This window comes from Maylandia zebra, linkage group LG9 (genome assembly GCF_041146795.1).
Source record: "Maylandia zebra isolate NMK-2024a linkage group LG9, Mzebra_GT3a, whole genome shotgun sequence".
Lineage (NCBI taxonomy): Eukaryota > Metazoa > Chordata > Actinopteri > Cichliformes > Cichlidae > Maylandia > Maylandia zebra.
This window is the reverse complement of record NC_135175.1, coordinates 22,815,369-22,840,952: the sequence shown is the minus strand read 5'-3', so window position 1 is coordinate 22,840,952 and position 25,584 is coordinate 22,815,369. Positions and strand designations below refer to the sequence as shown.

Here is a 25,584-nt window from a genome sequence, read left to right as displayed (position 1 = left end):
CTTTATTTTCCGTCATCACCCTCTGAAAGGTACACATTACAGCTCCAGCTACCTGTCTACAAAACAAGGCAGCAGATCAGCTTGCTTTATTGCTTTCCCCCCTCTTTTCCACAGTTGAAGAACCGCCTCCTTCATTCTCTTCTCTTCTCTTCTCTTCTCTTCTCTTCTCTTCTCTTCTCTTCTCTTCTCTTCTCTTCTCTTCGTGCAATGATTGATTTAAGACATCATAACAACAGTACAGGGCTGTGTTTACCTCAGTTCCACACCACATAAAATATGTGTGTTCTGCGTATTTTTAACATGTGATAAAAGGGTAAAAAAAAATGTTCCTGAAGGGACATAAAAGGTTGAAAAATGGCTGGAGGGCTGCTTGCTTTTCTTTAATTCTGTGAACACATGGAATATTTGGGAGCTCCACATGTGCAGGTAGCTCCTCTGATATTTATTTATTTATTTATTTTCATTCCTGAAAAAGTTGAAATGATTGCACCTGGCAGCTTCTGTTTACTCCCCCAGTTTCATGAGGCACTTGATGCATAAACAGATGCTCTGGATATCGTCTCCGAGTTTCTCCATTTGTGCCTCCTTCTGTTACTGGGTTTCCTTGTGTTTCGTAACGGAAAGAAACCTGAACAGCTGTTTCAATTTAGCGTTTTCATCTTCAGTGTTGTGTCTGTCACGTTCAATCCAGGATTTATTGCAGAAATTTAAAACTGCATGAATATGTAATGAAGTGTGTACCAGTGTTTGCATATGAGTGTTGCTAACAGTCATTCAAATATGCATAAAATGTTTGTTCTTCATATTCACACACAGACTTTGTTATACCAAGAAGAGAGAATATTATTTATTTCCTTTTCACAAAGTTACAGATGGCTGATTTGCACTGACATGCCCTACTTTTGACTTATGGAAGAATGACATGCATGCACACACACGCTCTTGATGTCGAAACGTGAGTGCGTCACATTTGACCCCTTTTCTCTTTGTGTGTGTGTTTGTGTGTGTGTGTGTGTGTGTCCCTTCCTCAGAACAAACCAAAAGCAACCTAAAGGTAACGTCCCCAGAGGACGCTGAGCACATAAGCCGCAGACAGGCGTCCCCAAATGGGACTGCCCCTTCAAGAGGGGATGCCAAAGGCAGTCGCACAATCCCCCGAAGGCACACTTTAGGAGGAGCTCGCAGCACCAGGGAGATTCTGGCTATGCAGCCGCCAGATATGGACAAGAAGAGGGAGGCCTTTCTGGAGCATCTGAAGCAAAAATACCCCCACCATGCTTCGGCGATCATGGGTCACCAGGAAAGGCTGAGGGAACAGGTCAGTAGGCTGCAGAAAGATCATCGTGTGTTATGTTGTTCGACCAGGCGCACCTGGTTTGAACATAAAAAAATGAATAAATAAACAAAAACGAGACTTCTTGAGATTTCAAATGCTGGGAAGATCTAGTGTCCTGGGCCAAGGTGCCAGCCACAACTTGCCCAAGTTTGAACCCCCCACAGGTAACAGTGTTATGCATTGAGCCACTATACTTTCTTTCTATACTTTCTTATCTGTGGAATAAATAAGTGCATCAACAAGCATTTCAGATCCTATTTTTTAAAAAGAAATCTTCTCTCAACCTGATTTTGAGCTAAATTCATCTGTATGGTAGGTGCTGTTGCTTATGGCACACTTAACAGTTAAAGAACAAGACGTTTTCCTCTACTTCACAAACAGACAGCTTTACTGACTAAGTCCGTCTACACATACAAGGAATTGGGCTCTGTTTTTTTCATTGCTCTCAATGTACTTCACAGAATATTGAAACGGATAATCACAACATGTATAGCATATTTATTTTGATACGTACACAGGTGCAATGCAGTGCAGAGTGAGAAGATGTTGGAATAAATTATATACATCATGACTTGACAGTAAATATTGTCAGTAATAATATAATATTTATTTGTGTACAGTGATGTATAGCTATGTACTTATCAATATAGTACATACAGGACATTTTAGCTGAACTAAAAGAAGATAATAATACAGTTTTTTAGAATTGCATTAATCAGACTGTATTTAATGTTGCGATTTAGTTCAGTTCATTACAGCACGACCATATTCAACATGATAGTACCAGTTAGGTCACAAAGTAAATAACTAGTTTCCACAGAATTAGGTATAAGATATGAAAATGCCTTTATCCAGTCTTGGAATAGATAGTTTTCAGTTCCTTTATAAACTGCAGTTTTATCTGCACAACTCTTTCCTTCCTGTTTTGTTGCTGCAGGTTAGATGTGAAATGTGTCCAATAAATCTGCCTGTCACATTTCCCTCCCACAGCTGCTGTGGAGCAATGAGGTTGTATTTTTATGAAGGAGTTGGAGGGGGGAAAAAGCGGGTCAAACCAGCGGGTCATACTTTCCTGTTTTGGTATCCATTATTTAATTAACAGGTGTTAGTATTAAAATATGCGTTTGTGTGAAATATGCCTTTCCCACCGTTATGTGGGAACTTTTAAAGGTTATAAATTCTCCTTGTGCTTCACCTTTCTGAAGTCAGTAAGGACGTAAGCACAAAGGGAGTCTCTAGGTGGACATTTGGCTCACCTGATCTGGTTCGTTTGCTCAGGGTCAGAGGAGATAAAAGATGGAGGGGAGGCTAGCTGGCTTTGTAGCCAAAACAATCGAGGTAATAGTGAGACTGGCACAAAGCCACAGGGAGCTCCAGGAAATGGCACAAGGTATTGTGAAAGAAGAAAGAATTTTGTGTGTGTGTGTGCTGTTTTCGGGCCAGCCCACATGCAAAGCGATGCCTTTTCATGAGGTGCAGTTTCAATATTATAGCCTAATATCACTCGTCATGAATGATGGTATCGAATTTGCACAGGTTGATCAACCGGTTTGTTTGCTTTCTGAACACAGTGGGCTTGCACTGTGCACATGCATCGTTTTCTCCTTCGAATCAATCACCGATTCTCATTGGTGAGAAAAATGGAGGGGAGGGGGTAAGTGTATATTTGGTGGTTTTATCCTGCGCACGAGTGGGGATAAAAAGGAAGACTTCTGTTGTGAAGTTTAGATAGTCAGACAGGTAAGTTCGGCTCCCGGCTGGGTGGAGTCAGAGTTGCTATAGTGACTCGTGATGTCACAGCTGGAAGGGCTCAGTTTACTTGTAGGTGCCTGTCGGAGAGAGCTGGGATCCTGGCAGTGTGAGATCTCTCTGTGTGTGTGAGTGCAGGAGCGCTCTTAATGCTGTGCAGGCTATGGACCGGAAGGTTGTTTGGAAGCATGGCTCTCTGTACGTGAAGCCCGCGGAAGAATAAGAATAAACTTTTTTTTCTTTTAAGTACAAAGGAATACATTTATCACAACGGAGACGAGAGTCCAGTCAGAGGGGAGAAGAAGAAAAGGTAGGATACATCGGAAAATGTACTGGTTTCTTTTTTTCTAGACGTCCAGTGCCTTTTCACATGTTAGTGCGCGTGGAAGTACTACAAAGATGCATGGATTGTTGCTCTTATGAGCACACTGAAACGCCCTGGAGTTTCACTATTGCGCCAGAGGCAGCGCGCACCAGGCTGCTGTCAGGTGCTGCAAACTTCCAAGAGGCAAATGCAAAACTTGATGCACGAGTTTTTTCCCCCCTTCTCTCCCAAGAATACAAATCGACGAAAAGTATTTAACCGCAACGACATATTTAATTGGGTCGACGCCTTGAGGTGTAAATTATCCAAAATGTGCAATCCCGTGTGCAGCATCCCCGTAATTGTGCCACTTATGTAGCTATAATTGCAAAGCAAATGATCCATTGTGAACGGACGTCTGGGGTTATACCTTAATAACGTGCTGCATCTTGCGTGATAATGATGGTGATGATGATTATATGACAGTATAGCTGTGATTGCTACGCGGCTGGTTCCTGTTGTTGTTGTTGCTGGTGAGTTGAGGTGAAGATTCATACCAGGCGTGTGAGATCTTGTGTGTCATCTTATATTTCTTTTGGCTGTGTGCTTATGCGTAAAAAGATCCGCAATTGGAGCTTGTTGAAAGTTGCTGTGTTTTCCCAAACTTTGTGGCTCGTGCTTTAATGTTTCATTTAATATTTTATGCACTAATACGAGTAGACTAAAGCTGTGGGCTTGTTTCCCTGATTAGGCTGCCAGGACAGTTCCGGTTTCTTTTTTATCTCTCAGGGTTTTGGAGAAGGTTATTTACTCAGAAAAAAATCAAGGCTGCTACTTGCCGCCTGTAAACATGCTGTTACATGGTAGTTTCTTTTGTTTTTTGATGAGCTTGTATAAAAAAAAATGTTATGGGTCATTCCGGAGTCACAGAGAGCTTACTGTCTTTATTTGTAGGTGACATGCAGTTACTCTGAAAATGTCAAGTTTTATGTCCTGTGAAGTTCTTCTCTCAGCTGCTGAAACACTGAACTGAGATGAGAGATCTGCTGGTGCTGACTGTCAGTTTGCAAAGCATGACACCTTCAAATTGATTTTTTTTTCTTTTGGAGAGAAACTGCATATGTGTTACTCAGACATGTGGGATGGGATTCGGGCGCTGATGGGTCTTGAATACATCGTGTCCAGGATGAAGATACAAGACGCTGTCAAAAAGCAGGCAGCTTTCGAGCACCAATGCCTGGAAAATAAATTCAACGCTGATAAATGAGAAAAAGATGAGTGAAGAATGCAGTTGGCATGATCCAATTCTGGATGTCAAGAATAATGCAATAACTCACTGCTAACAGAAGCAGCAGAAAATGAAAATAATGACAAGTTTATTGAAGTGTTTGTCATTCGGTGTCCTGAGGGGTGTAATTATTCAGATTTAAAGGAAAAAATAACTGCCAGAAAATGTGTCATCTTGCCCACAACAACATTCTTGTGAAAGTGTGGGAAAAAAATAGACCTGCCACCGTTCTCACGCAGATTCAAACATGCCTACCATACAGGAAAAGCAACATCAGTGGCGATGCGTGCTTCAGAAGGAAGAAGCAGGTTTGAGTTACAAAGGCGGAGATGCTTCAAGGTCAACCAGAGGTTAGGAAGATGATATTGTGTCAGCCCGAAAAGTGATGACCCCAGTCTTTTAGGAATAATCACACAGATACCCTCACACATAGCTACAGACTGCTTGCCTTATGCTTATAAAAGGGGTCCCTTGATTCTTGATTCTTCTGTGATCTTTAAATCCGCAACAAAAGCAGAAGTGTTTTAATTTCCTCTGCTCTTCATTGGGTCTGCAAAAAACCTGGATTCCACCCAAGGGAGATGAGATAAGATCCCGTTGGCCTGACCGCCACCTATCCTCTCATCCCTCTCCCCCTGCCCAGGGGCTTAGACAAGCACAAACCGAGCTGCTCGACTGGTCACGAACACACACACACACAATGAATTCCCTCCTTCCGCTTGTGTGCCAGTGTCTGTGTTTGATGAGCTGTGACTTGCCAGGCTCCGGGTTTCTCTCCAGAGTGGGGCGGCCATGTTAGGACAGCTGTCTGCAGCTGTGGGCATCATACAGACAGACAGACAGACTGAAAGGTCTGCACCCCCAAGCTGTGATAATCTGTTGGCCTATGTCTTATGAGGGCACATATTTCAAGATGGGCAAATTTTTTTGGGAAGGAGATGCTCATAATGCAGTTCTCCTGCAACATGAACGGTCAGAGTGTGATCTGAACAGTTTGTTCTTTAATTAAAGAGAAAGTTGTTAAACAAGACTTTTTAAGGCACCCAAATATACCAAATATACAGGGTGCCATTGTCATGTTGTGTTCTGTGCAATTACCATAGGTATTGTATTTATGGCACACATGTTTGATAAAACGTGAATTAAGGGTATATGTTCACAATAATGTGTGAGTGATAGGGTAAAGTTTTCCAACTAGTCTCTGTCAGTCCACCAACCTGCGGTCACGATATTTGCGCAGGGGTACAACAGAAAGTTGCCTCACTATATATTACAACCAACAGTGGACTCTATCAGCTACCCAAACACAGGTCGCTGATGTAGTCATCCAGTCGGCCAATGCTGCAACACGTGAAACATCATGCTATGTCTAAGCCTCTTTTTAATCCATTTGTCATGTATTGGTGTGAAGGTGGACCCGAATGCAGATTCTTTAGACTGGGGTAAATGAACAAAAATCAAGCTTTTATTCAGGTAAAGAAGAATAACTGCAATAGGCAGAAAACAACATCCATAAATTAAACGGGGAAAGACTCGCAGGCAGGCGTGCAGGAAAATAAACAGTAAGACGCAACAGTGATCTAAGACAGACCGAGGCTATAAATAAACACGTGAGGAAACCAGGGAGATGGGAAACGCCAGGGTAAGAGACGCAGCTGAAACAAATCCACAATGACGAGACAGGGGAAGCGAAACAAGATACTAAAAACAAAAGACTACCAAAATAAAAACATAAAAAATAGCAAAACTAATCCCTAAGCAAAATATTAACTGAAAACAATTCACTGATAGGAAAAACCCCGAGTCCAAGGCATTGCAACATTTAGGCACATACTTTTCTCTGTGTGGCCCTGCTACACTCTTGCTCCCTGAAGCCAAGGTCAGCTAGATAAAACTGGCTTCAAACATGCATAGACTCCATGAGAGAGATGCGACCGTGATCAGAGAAAAGAGGAAAAAAACAGAAGAAGTAGCAGAACTAGTCTTGGGGGGAGTGTTGTTCCTGATTTTAAGTAATCTGCCCACACAAGAAAAGATCATTTGTCATTGTCCCTTCTGGCACAATAGTCGTGCAGTGACTGGGACATCACCATGCACACATTCAGGTGTTGCATGCTGAAATATTTAAAACCACGGATGTCTTTTCACAAGACACTCCCTGTGTTGCACCTTGCATCTGAAACCACACAATGAGTCGGTGTGTCCTGCAGGTCTGCGGCAGAACATCTGTTTTTAATTATCAAACCCTGGAAATGGCTCTGGATTGCTTTTTAATAGCATCTGCCACCTCTGCATGAAGTAACACTTTGAGAGCTGCTTTCGGTAACACAAACAAGAACTGCAAGGTTAATGACGGACAGGCACTGACCTGCCAATTAACCGGGGTCACGTGGCGGGGGGGGGGACGCAGCACCCCAACCGAGGGGACAAGTGGTTTAAAGAGTGGCGCCACGGCTGTGTCTAATCCCGAGTGTCGTTGGGGGTTTGGGGTGGGGGGCGGTTAAGCTGCTCTGACAGAGGGCCCTGATGGACCTGCCACTGATCACTGCTGATAATGAGTGAAGCCAGACAGAATTTTGCACACTGTCTCAAACGCAATGCCAGTGTGTTAATCAGACCAGCTAATCAGGTCTGAGCTCTTTTCAGTCTTCTCTTCAGAGCCGTATTAGCCCTTCTTAAAGTCGCACATCAGCAGTTATCTTCAGATGCATTGTTGGCTTAACGTACAGGTAGTTGCTACAAGGATCTGCAGCAGTCTGATGTATGGGACACGTTTAAGCTCACGCCCTTACATTCCTTTGTTAACACTCAGGAGCATTTCTAATACAGCGGTCGGAGCCCAAGGAGCCTTACATGAGAGTAACTGCTTATATTATTTCATTAACATTGCTGCTCTCTTACAAACCCTAATAACTAAGCTACAATGTTCAGGAAAGGGTGATTAGACATTTGAGTAAAGCACAGTTTGATATACGATGAGTCCCATATTAATTAGTTGTATTCAGCAATCTTAATGGATTCCCTGATCATTTTCTAATCCACCTTTTGCTGGTTAAGATTGCTTAAAGATGAGCACAGTATCTCTGAGGGTCCTTTTTATAAGCATGCTTGACCAGTCAACTGTGCACATTCATGTACCTCTGGTATGAAATAACAACCTCTTGGTCATTTGGTGGTATGGGGATCATTTCCATCCTTTATTGGCCCTGCTGACTTTTTGTCCAAACTTGCAAACTTTTGTCTTTAAACTTGCAGCTTTATTAAAATGGAATGTTATCCTGTCATCGCCACTATGTTGCAGAGATAACAAGCAAGGCTGCTCCTGTAGGGACTCTGTGTACAGGAGAAGGGACTCAACGCCATGCTAGCCTTATTTCACTTAGCACTGACTTCATTATTATTAACACTGTCCCTGCCAATAATGTTAAATTATAGCAGTCAGTGTTTTCATATCATATCATATGTGGTCGTGCTAAAAATCAAACTTTCTGTTCTGTCTTTTTAAAATTGTATTTACATATATTCATAGAACAAAAAAGGTTTCTGCGAGGTCTTGAATAATTAGAGATTCGCAAGTGTGGTAAGTTCAAAGCAGGACCCATTGATTACATCCAGCGAACTCTGCAGTGCAGTTTTAATTCTTCAGTATTAGTAGTAATAATATAAAAATATGGCTTGCAGTAAAGCCACTCACAAAATTTGCATCGCATCTTTTCCTTTAAAACTCCAAAGTTAGAATCATTATTATTTTAGAACAACTTTAAAATTTTAAGGTGTGCTGGAAATAAAAAAGAGGGATGTGAGGTGAAACAATCTGGATTTAAGAAACCTTAACTTTAAATGAGAAGGAATGTCGGGTAATATATTTAGTGTAATTAGATGGTACAATTAAATGTCTGCCTGTATTATTTTAAAACTTAAAAATAGTCATATTTTAGTTGCTTTAGCTTGCTTGGTGTTAAAATTGCCAAATGAGCTTGCTACTGTATACACCTGCTGGTCAACACATGAGCATTAACATCACCACTATTTGACTAACGAACGGTCCACAACAACACGCCTGATGTGGAAGTTTTTTTCCCTAATATTATTTCTCCTCCCTCAAAATAAGTCTAGAAACTTTGAAACAGCCATCTGAGAACTACAAACCTTTAGTGTGCAAGCTAGCCTCCCTCCTCTATTTAGCATTGCAGATTTTTTATTTATTTATTTCTTTTTTTTCCTCTTTCATGCTGTAGGAAAACAAAGAAGGTAAAAGCTGCCTTTGTAGTGCTTCTCTGTTTTAAGAGGTAAAGTTGCAAGTCGAGTCGACAAGAAAATGTTCTAAAAAGAGTGTAAATTCAATCTACCCTTTATCTTGTTTACTAGTTTTCATTCTAACTTGATGCTGTAGAAAAATAAAAGGTCAAGGAAAAATGTATTTGCTAGATAAAACATTTTCGTCAGACAGACTCCTGGGCTCAGTTTCGCTTTGGGTAGAAGCCTGAGTAAATGCCAGATTCATTTACAGTGTTACGCTCAATGCAATGTTAGTTTAACACAAAGTTAAAGTAAAGGCATTACTCACTCTGAGCAATCTTAACATAATACACTTCAAATTACAAGTAAGGGCATGTATTATCTATTGAAATGGATTTTGAAAACCATCCCAACACTACAATATAAAATAAGCAATATTACTTTATATCATAAATTGTTATTGTTCTTATATATAGGCCAAGAGATTCCAAACATCATAACTAGGCAAAAGGGGCTGTTTTACCCCTTTTTTGTGCCCTTCTTTTGCAAGCCTTTGCATGCAACCCAGCATCTGGACTCCACCTTAGGCCAAAGGTATGAGCCTGACTTCAAAAGGCACACCGAGAGGATTTTTTACCACTGACAGGACCAGTTCTGAGCATCTGGTTCAAACTTCATTTTGATCTCCTGCATTTATTTCCACTTGGCCCTTCTCAATGAAGATAAAGGCAATGCAGTGTTAGGTGCACAGAGGAGAGCAGTGCAGCAACGCTAGTCGAAGTCGGTATAGATGCAAAGGTTCACACAGGTTTTACTGTTGCTAAACAAGACGATAAAGAAGATAGGGAACACCTGGAATGTAGAGTACTGTATAGCAGGCAAGTATGGGCAGATACTGGAATTAATAAATTAGCCGGTTTGACAGAAGTAGAGCGTGTGCTACAGATTCAGTTCTTTACCTTAGCTCTGGTTCGTGTTTATACAACCCTTCACACAGTCGTGCAACTCAGCCCGTGCTACATTGTGTTTAGCGGGCTGTTTAACACATTGCAGTTAGTGCTAACATGACAGCCAACAAAACAAGTGTGTCATAGAGTGGAAACATGATGGTGACTTAGCACCTTAAGCTTTAATTTCCACTGCTCTCCGTTGAAGAAGAGGACTTGAATCTCACATAGCAATTGCGTAACCTCAAACACATGGGCCAGCATTTTGTGTCTATTTATTTGTGTGAATAGCTACTTTTTGGTCTCATTTGCAGCTCAGCAGTAAGACGCTGGAATTAGAAGTGGATAACAGACACTGTATGCTACGGCCAGTCCTTGGTGAGGAGGGGGAAGACAGTGAAAACTAATGTGGATCAGGCTTACTGAAAAGTTCAACCTATTAGTGATTATCTGTCTTTTTTTGTCTGTCTGTGCACACAAACACAAAGACACACCAAAAAGCTCTCCTCTGGGAGAGCGGGTATAATAAATCTTAGGTTCGGTGGAGGAGCTGTGTGGTCTTTGGTGACTTGTTAATTAGGCACGAATAGCAAAGCCATTATCAGGCTTGCTTTCATGGGAGTAGAAGGAGACTTGACACTTGACAAAATACTGTGACTTAGAACCAGAAAAAATGGCCTGTTCATGGTAATCAAAAAAGGTGAGGTGGAAGAAAATCAAATTATGCTGCCTTGTTTCTATTAGATTATACAGTGTGTGTGACATCATAGAGGATACAGGATTAAAAGTGCCCTAAAGAGAAGAAAGCCCTCTTTGTCATGTTGACCACAGAGCTACACACACGCACGCATCCTCTGATGCCCAGATATGCACACAGGGTGGCTTAAATTAGACCTGGAAAGTCCTTTATTTTCCCCCCAGAGAGAGAGACGCTCTGTGTTGACAGCCCAGGACGTGGATGTGGTTTTTGGCCATGAAGGAATACTCTGTTGCTTTTGTGTTATTTTGGGATGCTCCAAGGGTTGGGAACTACGAAACCTGTCTTTCTGTTGATAAAGTCATATTGAAGAGCAAGTCTGAACAGAACGTGTCTCTCCAGCCCTGTCAGCAAATATTTTGCATGTATTTGTTTGGTAAGAGGGTGAGAAAGGGAGATTTTTTTTTTGTATGTGCACATTTATAGACGTGTGCAAATCGTTGCATGCAAGGCTAGTACATGATCTGTCAGTCTAAGTTTAAGTCTGGGCCTGCTTTCTTATGTAACGGCTTTGAACGAGTGCAAGGCCTGAAGCACAACAAAGCTTTTTAACAAAGGAGCACAAATTGTTTTTGTAATTATCCCAACATTCAATAAAGCTTTCCCAGAAACACTGCAGCAAGGTGATCATACATATATTTTCATGGGTGTGTCCATGTGTTTATACTACTGGATAAGGGCCTGCCAAGCCCTCGAGATCCTTGGAGAAGGGTCTTATCTCCTTGAGACACAAGTGTCATCTTTCTGTCTTCAGTCGCACCCTCAGGCAGTGCGATGGAAGCTGAGATTGGGCTGAGAGTTTATGCTGAAGCTGCTGTTTTAAGATAAATGTATTTAGTTTTTTTCCTTTTTTATCTCAAAATGGAAACCTCATGGAATTTAAAGCTGTTTGCAGGAATCCGATCTTTTGCACCCCTCAGATGTTGGAATGGCCTGAAAATAAGAAATATTGAGCATCATGACTTGTGCAGATGTCCTTCACTCTCCGATACAGTCTTAGTGTTACACAAATGTAAAAAGCACACAGAAAAACAATGGCTTCCCCCTGCTGTCTGCCTGGTGTGGACTGTGTGTGTTTGTATTGTGTTGCTGGATCGTTAGGGATGTGGGAGAGTGTGTGCATTGGACTGGGCGCAGGGGGGGCATCCGCTGTGAGGTAGAACAGAAAGAGAAGGAAGCTGGACAGGGCAGTTGTACTGAGTGCTTCGAGAGCTGAAATAACACTGGAGGAAGAAACCCTGTTTCCCTTAGGCCAGGGAGTTTCCAGTCTCACATGGAAGTCACCTTCGGAAGAAGACTGTCATTTCTGAAGCATGGTAAATGCTGTCTTCACATATATTTATTTTTTACATCTAATGTGGAACTTGATTTTTGCTTGATCATATTCATTTAGCTAAATCTGTACTTTTGTTCTTGTATGCAAAGTAAACGAATACGACACGAAACAACCTCGTGAAGTTGGCGTTCTCTACTTCATGACCACACATTGACGATTACATCCGATGGGTTGCGCAGAGTTGCCGTTTTTTTAACCTTGCTTGTTCAGTGGAGAGGGCGATGTCTGCTAGTGATAACCCTGGCTCACTTGTATATGTGTGAGCAGATAAAATCAGTTGGGGAGTGTTGCTCAGCTGTTGTCCAGCATGTCCTAAGTGGTGTAAGAGATAATCATCCTGCAGTGCACTGTGGTTACATTTGATTTTTCGGTGTAATATTTTACGAATGAGATGGTAACAGTCAAGGTTACTGTTTGCATATACATTTTTGGAACTTTTTTTTTTTAAGTAGTAGGATCTTATCTTTTCACACTTCCATGGTCAGCTGTAGACGCTATAAATGAATGCAACAATTAAACAAATATAACCATCTCTGGAAAGGTCATCTGGGGATTTTGATGAGGGGATTAGAGGAGGAATGCATCAGAGGTGGGAGGGAGGGAGGGATTCGGTAGCAGTGAATAGGAATGGATGACTGGGGGATTTTGGAATAATGTCATTTAGGCTAAGGTAGACAAAGGGTGATGGTCTGTCCACAGACATACAGACTGAGAGCTGACCAGCTGACTGACAGGGGCTTTATGCTTCGGAGTTGTGTAGAACTGCAGCGGCATTAAGTTTTTGACTCACGTTTGCTAATTAGCTCTGACAATTTGGCGCTTCCATTGTTGAACTCTTTTCTTGATTATGTTTTACTACACATTCATTCCTATCGTATCAACTACGGCAGGTCCGATCTGCATGAAAGACAACGGTGTACTGTTAACCCTTCGCTCAACTTGTCTCATTCTGATATCTCGCTTATAGCACCAAGTTGAGCGAAGGGTTAACAGTACACCGAGCCACCGTCGTCTTTCATGCAGATCGGACCAGGTAATTACAGTTGGCTCTAGCTCTGCTCCCCAGAGCTCGAGCCAAATTAGCATCTTAAGTGGAAAGCTGTGCTCACAACAGTTGAGTTTGTGTTTAAAGCTTCAACCTCAACTCTCATGTTTACATTCTTTCATGTCCAGCAAGGAAGTATAGAACGAGTCAATGAAACCTGTTCCTCTGGTTGCCTGTGTGCATTCTTTGTGTTTGTTTACATAGAACATGACGTGTGACTGAACACTATTGTAGTCGGACCCTGGTAGTGGATGTTGTTTAGGCTAATACAGCCACAGATGGGTCGACTTTGGCTTTTTGGGATGCTTGTGAAACCTGCATTGTGTCTTTTTTTTTTAAAGATCTCCAATGTTATGCAGCCCAAAGGGGAAAATGATCACCATGACTACAGGGAAAGCAGACTAATACCCCTGTTTTTAAGGTGAAAGCTAGGCTAAGCTATTATAACACCACGTTGATTCTATAAGAAGTCAAGCTCCAATCAGTGGGCTTTGTGTGGACTGGCAGCAGGTGGGGTGCATGGCAATTTTTGGACCATATCTATACTTAAATCTCAGTGAATGACACAGTAAGACCCTGATGGTGGCTGCCATTATTCTTAACAATTGTAATTTACTTTAATCGCCCCAGCTCAACTCCGCATGTCAACCTGTCAGACTAAGACCAGGGGACCGTGATATAACATATTCTGCTCTGCTTTGTGAAATCATGTAACATTGTCCTTGCAGTGAAAGTAGCATTGCAATAATCAAGACGGGTTACAGTGAAAAGCACCCACACTGTACACGCATGATCACGAGGTGGAACTATAGTGAAAAGTGAATCAAGTGAAGTGTACGGGGCATAGTATGAAAGAGCACTGACCTATAAAGTTTGAATATTACATGTATTTTGTTAATGCAGACATGCAAGCCAACGCTTGCTTTCTCATGACAACATACTGTTTGTCAGACCACTGTTGCATAAATGTTTGCAGGATGTCCTGGGTTCGGGTCAGATTTTCTGGAACAATGGCCTGACTCACTCATGCACACACTGAGTGTCTCTGTGTATCCGTCTTTCTTTGGCTTTCAAACACACACACACACACACTGGGACAGACAGAGTTTGACTGAAACACTTTTATCTTGCATCTATTTTCTCCGCAAGCATGGTTGTTTGCCTAATTATTGCTTGCCCACACTGTACAGTTTTTGACATCCATTTAATATAATAAGGCTCCAGCAAGTAGTGTTCAAGACAGTTCTTTTTTTTTCCAGCAAGAGCCTGAGGAAAAGGCTCTAAGCCACACAACATCAGCATTTAGATGAGGCAAATTCCACTGAGTTATTTCTAGAGCTGCTCTAACATACTCTAATCATGATGACTATTTGACACAGGTTTACTTTTTTTTAAAAAAGAAAAAGGAAAAACAGGCCGCTGACACTGGCTGCAGCACCAGACAACCAAGCCGTCGTTGAAGTCGACATTTTCTGATTTCTTTGACAGATTCGAGCTTAATTTTCTAGACACGTTCCTTCCCAAGGGGCTATTTTCATCAGTTTATGACTTGTCATGTTCCTGTGTATGAGCTAATGTTGATGTCTCAGTTTCACATTCATCATAACTGTCAGACCCAATGTGGTGTACAGAGGCAGTCGCTGCTGAAAAAGCAGAATCACAGGCAGTTTGGTTTTGACTGAAGTGAGGGGAAATTGCTGCTGTGGAATGTACTATAGGTATGTGTGGGCAGAAGCAGGTTTTATACTGGCGGTCTGTGGCTTTCACATTTGGCCCTTAAGGCAGGAAGGGGTAAGCTTGGACAGGAAGCGTCTGTGGCTCAAATACTTCAGGACGATATGATATGTACAGAGATTTTGTGTTGAATTGAGAATCTATGCACGTATGCAAGTGAGGGAGAAAGAGACGGAGAAGTTAATCTGAACTAAACTGTTAACCTTTTGAGGAGACACCTCATTTGTCAGATGTGGAGTGGTGTGGAGTGGTTTAACTTAATTACCCCACCTCTCCACAGGGAGGTAGAAGGTCTCATTTGCAATTTTCTCCATCGTTATGTTTGACTCCTTTCGCTTTAACAGCCTTTCTCTCCTGTGCAATAACTGTCACATTGTACCCATTGTAACATTTTCTAGAAATTAAAAAAGTACATTTTAAATAAGACAACTTTCCCTTTGAAGTAAAATTTGAGTACATATCCAATAAATATCCTTTTCTTTTTTTTAGATTCTGTACTATCGAGGGTGTGCCATCCCAGCATTATCCACTGTTTAGTGTAAAGAAGGAAGCATGCCTTCCATGTGAATGAGATTCATTTTGGATGTCAATTTAATGATGTCTCTTCTTTTGCATAGTCAAGGTAGTGTACTGTCACTGCAAAGAAATGCTGCTGCTGTAACAAAGAAACGTGCCACCATTGTTTAAAGATCTTATCTTGAGTACTATGATGAGCCATGGATACTGTTTATGTCACTGAATAGGGTGTAATAGTTTCACAGCCTGGTCGATTTGTTGAGGGCCTGAAATTATCGGCAGATATTCGACGGTCTATCAGATCCAACGTTTATAATGGTTGATAAATGAAAATCTAAAAAATTAAGAAGAGACAGGAAAAACACCATTCCACCATGTTATCAGTGTTGAGTTGCTCGTTGACCACAAGGCAATCTGCAACTTCCGTTTTAGCAGCATGCTTGTCTGGAATGGCACAAACGCAACAACCAGTAGAGCATGAACAAATAAATAAACAACTGCAAACAAGTTTTGTTAGGAAATTCTGTTTGTTTTGTGTGTCTGAATGGAAAAAAAAAAAAAAAAACAGTACCAAATATCGGTATCGATCCTTAAAATCCTGTATCATTCTGGCTCTAAAGCTTTAGCCCCTATGCTTCAATTGAAGTTAACTGCTTTTTCAGTGTGATCCTGTCCCATTAATTTAGGGCACAATGCTGCCAAGTAAATAAGGTGAGGGAGAAAATTAAATTAATGCAAATATATATCACATAGGTTCTTCCTGTGAAACAGTTATTTTTATTGATACATAAAAATAAAAGTCACTTTAAACAGATTCTTCTTTGACACCCTACTGCACTATAGCCATATTGCTATAGCTTATTGTGGCTAAATGTGCTTGTATTGAAAAAAAAAAAAAAAAAAAAAAAAATTATATATATATATATATATATATATATATATATATATATATATATATATATATATATATATATATATATATATAGTAAGTAGTAAGTACCAAAAATGATATTTTCTTACTTTAACTATGGTTTTGGTTTTCTATCATTTAAATTAATAGTCAAATCACTAGAAGAAGCCTACGCGTCCCACCAAGATCAGGAAACATTGAACAAAATACGCAAAACAAAACTAGAATTAAATGAGATAATTGATAAAAAAAACAAAATTCTTAGTACAAAGACTACGCCTACAAAATTACGAACATGGTAATAAATCCGGTCAATTTCTAGCAAACCAGCTAAAAATAAATAAAGAAAAAACAACTATATGTGCTGTTCAAGATTCATCTGGGAACACATTATATGAACCGATACAAATAAACAACATTTTCAGGAATTTCTATAAAACGTTGTATTCACCACAAATAAACCCATCTAAAAAAGAAATTGATCAGTTTTTGGACAATATAACTCTTCCAAAATTATTGGACACTCAAGCAATGGCACTGGATTCACCACTGACACCAGGTGAACTCCAGGAAGCCCTGATAAGTATGCACAATAATAAGGCTCCAGGTCCAGATGGCTTTCCTGCAGAATTCTACAAAGAATTCTGGTCGATTCTAGCACCAGTTTTCTACAGAACGTTGTTGGAAATTAAAGAAAAGGGCAGACTTCCATCAAATATGAATTCTGCAAACATTAATCTCCTGCTAAAACCAGGCAAAGACCCTGTATATCCCTCAAGCTATCGTCCAATATCCCTTATAAATGTAGACCTTAAAATAATCTGCAAAGCTCTCTCAAAGAGACTGGAGAAAATAACCCCCCTCTTAATTCATCCTGACCAAACTGGTTTCATAAAAGGTAGGCACTCATCAACAAATACACGTAGATTACTTAATTTGATAGACTACTCATACAGTAAAAACCTAGAAACTACAATATTCTCTTTAGACGCAGAAAAAGCATTTGACAGAGTTAACTGGAAATTTCTATTTGCAACTTTACACAAATTTGGTTTTGGATCCTCTTTCATAAACTGGTTAAAAATATTATATAATTCCCCAACAGCTTGTGTTAGAACAAATGACCAGACATCCTCCAGCTTCTGTCTCTTGAGGGGCACCAGGCAGGGATGCCCACTCTCCCCTTCACTATTTGCAATTTTTATTGAACCACTAGCAGCAGCAATTAGACAGAATTCAGTAATTAAGGGCATAAAATGCAAGAACGTGGAACATAAAATCAGCCTTTATGCGGATGATGTGTTACTCTTTCTCCAAAATTCACAAACCAATATCTCTGGGGTGATTGAATTGATAAACTCTTTTGCAAGAATATCAGATTACTCAATTAACTGGTCAAAATCTACAGTCCTACCGATTAATTGCTCCTTCCATAATTCCTCTTCTACACCACTGCAATCGGGAAATATAAAATATTTAGGTATTAATGTTTCTCCCAAGCTTGCAGATCTAACTAAATTAAACCATATCCCACTTTTAAAGAAGGTAGAAGATGATCTGGCTAGATGGAAATGTCTACCCATATCACTCATGGGAAGGGTTGCCGCTATAAAAATGATGGTCTTACCAAAAATAAATTATTTATTCTCAATGATCCCAACTAAACCGCCACAAGATTGGTTCAGATCTCTAGATTCATGTATGTCCAAATTCCTTTGGAAAAATAAACCCCCACGTATAAGCTTAAAAACACTACAAAAGACCAAGGATAAAGGAGGACTAGAACTGCCTAACTTTCAGCACTACTTCTTAGCCAACAGGCTTCAGTTTATCTCAGGATGGCTAAAACACACCCTCTTAGATGAACCTTGGCTAGATGTAGAACAAGCACTCTGCAATAATCTAGAGATCTCAGACCTACCATTTATCAGCTCAAACATCCAACGACATGAATGCTTTAAAAGCATCAACATCAGCTCTTCTCTGACAGCATGGTGGGAGTTTCTAAAATTGACGGCGTCTTCATTAATCCCATGCAAACGTACACCTATCTGGAACAACCCTGACATATTACAAAACAATAATATGATAAACTTTTCAGATTGGAGTGATAAAGGAATCAAATATTTAGAACATATACTAGAAGGAACAGAATTTATTTCATTTGACGGACTAGTTACACAATATGGGATCAACAAGAAAAGATTTTTAGAATATCAACAAATTAAATCCATAGTAAAAAAGAAATTTAAACCGGGTCAAGTTGAACTACAAACACCACCAAGTGTGGTTCAATTTCTTACTCTTAAACCCCCCAAATTACTATCCAAAATATACAGAATGCTTTCTAAAACAGATGAATCAATATCACTTCCTATTGCAAAATGGGAAGCGGATTTATCAGTTAACTTATACCTAAACTTCTGGTCTCAGATTTGCTTAAAAACCTTTCATCTAATTAGAAATCCCAGTCTTCAATTAATTCAATACAAAATATTACATAGAGTGCACTATACAGGTCATCGGATGTTCAAGATGGGCTTTACGTCTACCAACAACTGCTCACACTGCCAAACCAATTCACCGGACAATTATATCCACGCTCTTTGGTTCTGTCCACCAGTTCAGAAGTTTTGGCGCGAGATATGTGAAGACTTATCGAAGTGTCTGAAATGTAACATTCCAACTTCCCCCTTAGTGTGTTTGTTGGGCAGCTTAGATAATGTCACTTCAGAAAAGAATATAGCCCATATGGTTTTCACTGCCCTATGCATAGCCAAGAAAACAGTCCTCATGAACTGGAAAAATAAAAATAATCTTAATTCTAACCAATATAGAAATTATCTATTAGACTACATTAGTCTTGATACAGCCTCTGCCACCACATCAGATCAATTGCTCTGGGCTCCTTTGATCAGCTCCATCACCTAGTGGGGGTGGGGGGTCATAGTTTGGTCCCGCCTTCACTGTTGTGATTGGTGTGGGGGTAGGGACAGGCTTAGAGCGTCGGGGGGTTCCCCGGAGGCATCTTCCTTGGGGGGCTCAACCCGGGGTAGCGGTCATGTCCGGTTAGGGGCTCTGTTGGCTCTCAGGTGACTGTTTCCTCGTGGCTGCGTGCAGCGGGGCTAGGGGAGGGTCTGTGCTGACGGACGTGGGTTACTGACCTGGTAGCCTGGCTGCCCCTGGGTGGGTCCGGGATGGGCGTGAGGTTCTGGGGGCGCGCCGTCTCTGGGCTGGGACCCGGACCGGGCCTCGGGGGCTTGGGTCCTGGTTGGTGTGTTGCCGGGGTTGTGGGCGGGTGGGTGCATGGGGGCCCGGCCCTGGAGCAGGGTGCCGCCGGTGCATCGAGCCACCTGGGGGGCTCTTCAACTGGTGGGGGAGATTGTCACATCTTGCAGGAGCTTTCCTCTCCTCAGGAGCTCCCTCTGCAGGAGGGGGAGATACAGGAGAGGTGGAGGAAGATCTCAGCCTGGGTGTTTATTGTCTTATGTAGTCTGGAAGATGAGTGGATGGTGGGGTGGGTGCAGTTTTCTCTGTGGTGGGGTTGGGTGGACTGTCCCGGGCTCTGTGGGGCCGGGCGGCGCTGCTGCACTGGGCCCCGGTCTGGATGGGCCTGGGCCCCCTTTCCCTGGCGGGTCGCGGAGTGTGGGGGTGCCTACTGGGGTCAGCGGGGGAGCTGGCCCCAGGGAGGGGTCACTTGCCCCTCCCTTCCTTCCCTCCCCATCTCCAGCTGCCTCCCTCTTCCCGCTCCACCACAACCACCCACACATGCAGGGCCTTGGAGTAGGGGTATGTCACCAGGGTGCAGAGGAGGCTACCCCCCCCTCTGTCCCCTTCTGGCTGCCTCTGCCTCAATTTTATCCCACAACTTAGACATTCACATTACTCACACTCTCATTACACATACATATAGGATCTTGGGGGTGGGCACGATACACGGAGTCCAAAGTACCATCAGGGTGTACACCCCACCCCTGGCATCGTTGCCCACCTCTCAATTTTAAATACACATAGACATTGAGGGCTAGCAGAAGGGACCATGCGCTTACCTGCTGCTCTCTGGCAGGTAGCTCCAAGCCCTCCTGGGTTTTAAATGCACTTTAAAACACACATGCATCAACACTACAATGAGCGGGTGGAGGGAGGTTTGGAGTCTTCTCTCACCCCCATTCTCTTCGACCTGCTGGAGCAGGGGGGCTAGGAGGAGGAGTTGGCCGTCCGACTGCGGTCTGGAGTGTGGGGCCTTCCTGCTGCTGCAGAGTCGGGGCGGTCTGCCTCCCCCCACCGCAGGGAAAAGGGAAACACCACCTGGGTCTGGGTGCAGTTCCCCCCTCCAGGGGCGGTGGCACCTAGACCCGGTTTGTAGAGTACGCTTGGGGAGTGTGATCGTGTGTACAGCGTCTCTTTATGTCTGTCTCCACGTTGGTTGAGTGTGGAGTGAGTGCATATGAGAGCATGAGGGTGGGAATGGTTGTTTGTATCTGTGTGTGCCTGTATGTCTGTGTCTATATGTCAGGTTGGGTGTCAGGCGCCACCTCTCTGGGGACATCTCAGGCCCTCCAAGGTTTGGAGGCCTATCTCCCTCTACCACCACTTCCCCTGCCAGTGGCGGACTCCCTCAGACATCGGTGCGTTGGTGGTTCTTTGTGTCCGGGGGTGGGCGTCCAGGTACACACCGGCTCACTCCTTGGCGGCCGCTTATCGGGGCCTGGAGCCTGGGGCTCGCTCGGGCCACTTCGGAGGTGGGGTGCCCCCGGCCTCTCGGCCTGGGGCTCGGTCACTCAGGTGCAGCTGGCTGCCGGCGGAGCTCACGGGCGCGTCACTGCAACTCCCCCTTGCTTCTGCTCCGCGGCTGCTGAGTGAGCCCTCATCTAGGACTCTCCTCAGCTCTTTCCGGGACAGTGGCGCAGCTGCCCCTCTGTTGGTCTTCCTTGGTCTCTTGTGTTCTGGGGGCCTCTGGATGTCTGGAGTTTTGATCTCCTCCACACCTGCTTCATGCCCTGGAGGACGGGGCTGTGGCCCCCCCACACCCTCTAGCAGATTATTACATGAAGGAACCTTTTAAAAAACAAAAAACAAGCGGGTCCATGCTCACAGGTGTACACACGGGTGATCACACCCACAAACTACACCCTTTTTGGCTCCTACCTCAAAGCACACTGTGTTCTGTTGATCTTATGTGCTGCACAATAATGTTTAACATTTAGTATTTACTGTCATATTCCCATATATCATTGTGATGTTGTTTATTCTATTACTCTTGTTCTCTTCTGCTTGCTTTCTTTTTTCTTTCTCAGCAGGTGACCCAGGTGATTGATATATGCATTTTTTTTTCTCTGTCCGTTCTGTTGGTTTTTGTCTTTTGCCCTTCTCCCCCGTCCCTCTTCTCAGCTGTTTCTCTTTCCCTCTTTCTTTCTCCCCTTCTTTCCCCCAGTCAAGTCTGTCCCGTATTCAGTAAGTGAAAATAAAATAAACAATAAAAGGTGAATCAAATGGACCATTACGGCAAGGCTGGGATGGTCAGTTTGGTAAAGTAAATCCGTTGGGCATCTTTCTTTGCCTTTAGACAACAATTCTGAGGGCAAAAGAGCCAAACGGGACAGGCAAAAAAATAATAATAATTAATAGTTTAAGGACCTTCTAATTAAATATGCATTTGAAGCCAGGCGGGGTTTAGCTTAGCATAGCTTAGCTTACCTTTATCTTAGCTTAGCATAAAGCCTTCAATCAAGGAGGAAACACTCTGTTCTTAACTAAGTTACAGCAAAGAACAAAATGATCTAATCTTCCTCTACTCCCCTACATTTTGAGTTCCAGCCAAAACTATGAGTAATTTAAGTTTTTGTTTACTGATATCAGCCTCATGGCCAAGCACATCTGAAACCACGCTATCAATTCGCACAGCAAATTCAGAAATGTGATCCTTAAGGGAACTTAAAGTTAAAGTCTGAATGTGGCTGCCGCTTTCTCCACTTCGGTAGTTTTAGAAAACACTGGATTACACTGCCAGACCACTCTGACATAATTACTACCTACAGGTGATGGAAGAAACCAAAATGATTCAACACTCCCAGGGGTGACACAGTAGCATATGAGAAGCAGTGTGGGAGGGCCACCAACAGTGAATAAGGTCATGTATCATTCAGTGGTCAGATTAAATTCCAGACACATGACTGGTTTCAGGTGACAGCCCAACTGTGTGTGACCTCTCTTTTAATATTGTTATTATTATTTAAGTGGCTATCGTCATGTATTAACAAAATAAGAGTACATTTTTATTCATTACTTTAAATCTCTGAGTCCTGCAGTATAAGCATATTTTAATGGAATTATAAAAGTTGAGTTGCGGCTCACCAATTTGCCCAGCTGCTGTGACGGTACTTCAGAAAAATGCTTGCATACTGACTCAGCAAACATCACACAGGGATGTGAAGTTTGATGAGCTTAAATGGTCTTTTTTTTAAAGGATATGGCATTGTATAAATGGCTGCAATTAATGTTATTGTAGACATTTTTAAGAGGTAGGATTTGTAGGATTATCATGTCAGTGCTAATTTTAACAAACGTAAGCATATAAAAAGTGATGATTTAAAGTAAATACAATCTAACTTTTTAGACCATGTTTAACTTTTGCACTTAGGCTGTCTTTGCACTTAGCCTCATTCCTCTGTTCTATGGCCTGCCGTCAACATTGATTCGTTGCCATGGTTCTTCTGTTTTGTCGGATGAACATTTCTTTTCCATTTCAACCTCCCACTGGCATTTCTAAGCTTTTTGCTTTTTTGTTTTCTCCTCTCCTCTTTTTTCTTCCATCAGTCTTTACAGGCCATGCTCTCCTCCCTTCACTCTGAGCTTGACATTCAGAGGTATTTGATGAAAATCCAATTGCCCCACAGAGTTAGTCAGCCTTTTATCTTATCTGCATCATACTGCAGTGTTGTCAGAGTGTGTGTTTGTGTGACCATGTTCGCACACTCGCTAACATCTGCTTTGTGACCATGTTCCTAAAGCCAAGTGCCCCCTTGTCTATCAGTGTCTGCCCTGTCTGTCAGCCAGCCTTGGCTGTCAGGTTAAACTACATCTGTCAACTGCACTTATCTTAATATGCTTACCGGTACATTCTTTCTTTGCCCTTGCGAGTATGAGTGTGAGATAATGGCAGCATGTGCAGGCTGGCTTGTTCAAGATAACCCATAGGACCTGGCCTGGTAGTCTTGTGCCTTCATCTGCTATGGCTTTACATCACCATTTTTGTTGCCAGAAAGGGGAGCAATTTCATAAAGAGCCCAGTGTTCAGAGTTTTCCCCTTGAGGTGGAGCTCACCTTACCTTACCGCACAATAGCTCAGTGGGCTCAGGAGTCAGGTCACAGATCTTCTTATTGTATCCCTAGCTCGAGGATGCCACGCCATGCAGATATGATTACAGAGAAGTGAACTGATCTTCACGTTTTGATCACACAAGTCCTGATGTTTAATCAGTGGTTACTAGAAATTTCTCTTTCTGGAACAACATTTTAGGAATCTCTTTGAACTCTTTTAGGGTGTTGGTACTTTTAGTAACCATGCATACCTGTGGGTGTGTATTTAATAGCAGCAGAAGATCCTGTAGTGCGTGTATTAACACTTTGTTGCACATTTGCATGAGTAGACTCATAGTTTTTTGTGTGTTGCTGCAGTCAAAGTCACCATTAAAGATTTATTTTTCTCGCTTTGCAAAGAATGCGTGTGACTCACAGCACACCTGACATTGTCAGGAAGTGTTATTTCTGCTCCACTAAATGCATGATAACACAAAGAAGTTTCTTATACTGTGAAAAAAAATTTTTTTTTTGTTGTGTCCTTGAGAGAATGTAATACTAAAGCATGTAAAGTATCATCTTGTGTACACTTGTGTACAGGGTATTGCTCTTACGGTGTTGTTTCCATGTGCTCCCATTTCAGAGCAGAAGCCCAAAGCACGGCGCCAGCACCCAGCACAGTATCGGCGACCAGGTCGACCACCTGTCCTTAGCCTCCCTGGAATCATTGGACACCATGTCTGAGGCTGAAGCGCCCACAACCTTCACCCGTGGCAGCCGGGTTCGTGCCAGCCTGCCTGTTGTGCGATCGGCCAATCAGACAAAGGACCGCTCACTAGGTATGCTGGATGTTATATTAGTTTTTGGGTTCATGGCAGTTCTGTTAGTTTGAGAAAATTCAGTTGACAATCTTGTAATGCTCTATTTCAAAATCCCCAAATAAATTTGCTATAAGGAAGTTCCTGTATCTGCCCTGTTAAAGACTCACAGCATTAACTAGCATTAGTAATGTTTGACACGTTCTTTTAGCATAACCTTGGCATAACTCTTTGTAATAGCTCCTAACCACAGTATGATGTCATTGTTTCACTAAAAGTCCAAATCTGTTCCTCTCACTCCATCCGTCTGCTAGTCTCCACCCTTCCTCCTTTCTCAACCTGAGCGCACAGTTTTGTTTTAATTAGTATTCATTTCTTCTGTAGTGAAAGATAGGAGAAAAGCATCCACAGTGTGCCATCGTGGTATTGACAGGATTAGAAACGGGTCGTCTTATCAACGTGCACGGTGCTACATTTGCATACATATGCAGCAAAGGCTCAGAGCTGTGCAGAATTAGGTGGCTGTGTTTGGCTGAGAGGGATGCAAAGTCTTAGAAAACTCTCCAAACAAAGTGTAGCGTCAGCGCAGCCTACAACTCGGCGAGGCGTCTGCCACGGGATAATAGGCAAGCATCTGAGAGACTTTTGACCAAAGTGAAAATGAATGAAACTGCAGGGTGTCGTATTCCTTTCCCGTGCCAGTAGTGCCTCTTGCTTTGTCTGAAAAGTTTTTCTACACATGCACGTACACATGTCCCATCATTCTCTGTCCTTCTATCAAAAACATCAAGACAGAGTGTTAAGACAGTGGGGGGTTATGGTGTGAGGAAAAAGGGGAGGAGAAAAAAAGGGGGGAGGTGGGGGGCACCACTTCACAACACTGTCCCTCCCACCACTGCCTCTCACACACATGCACACACACAAACAGACAGGCACACGCTTCGCTTGGTCCCAGCAGACATTTGGGACTTTTAAGTGTCTTTTTGGTGTAGTAGCTTCTGGCTTTTTGAGAGCATCTTAACAGCGAGCAGAAAAACAGGGATTCCTTAAAACCTCAAACGTGAGTATCAAATTCATCCTTAAGTGTGGCATCAAGTGTATTGAATTTCTTCATTTTGCGGGTGTATTATAGTCGTCTGCCTTTTCGCTGCATTTCAATCGCTGCGATGAGCATATATTTCTAGACTTTATTTGTTTTAGACTTTTGTGTCTTACTGGAAAGATGTGGAAAAACTGTGCCCATTTGGTCAGAAAAACCCACTAGCTATTTGTTTCCAGTCCTCAGTGAAACCAGGTGCTCGGGAAT

General features: G+C 42.4%; 1 protein-coding gene across 20 annotated transcripts in view; it reads left to right on the top strand.

Annotated features, from left to right (window-relative positions):
- The window catches only part of kiaa1217 (KIAA1217 ortholog), a 129,636-nt gene that overhangs the window by 78,103 nt on the left and 25,949 nt on the right, over positions 1-25,584 (top strand). For 14 of the 20 annotated variants that reach the window (XM_076888187.1, XM_023155508.3, XM_004546802.6 and 11 more), the window contains exons 2-4: positions 1,032-1,318; positions 22,978-23,058; positions 24,104-24,299. In XM_076888187.1, the coding sequence (XP_076744302.1) occupies positions 1,032-1,318; positions 22,978-23,058; positions 24,104-24,299 (564 nt within the window). Of the gene's footprint in view, positions 1-1,031; positions 1,319-3,159; positions 3,396-11,804; positions 11,937-22,977; positions 23,059-24,103; positions 24,300-25,199; positions 25,339-25,584 lie in introns of those variants that run through there. The other 6 variants (XM_004546800.6, XM_023155512.3, XM_023155511.3 and 3 more) reach the window with 4 other exon arrangements.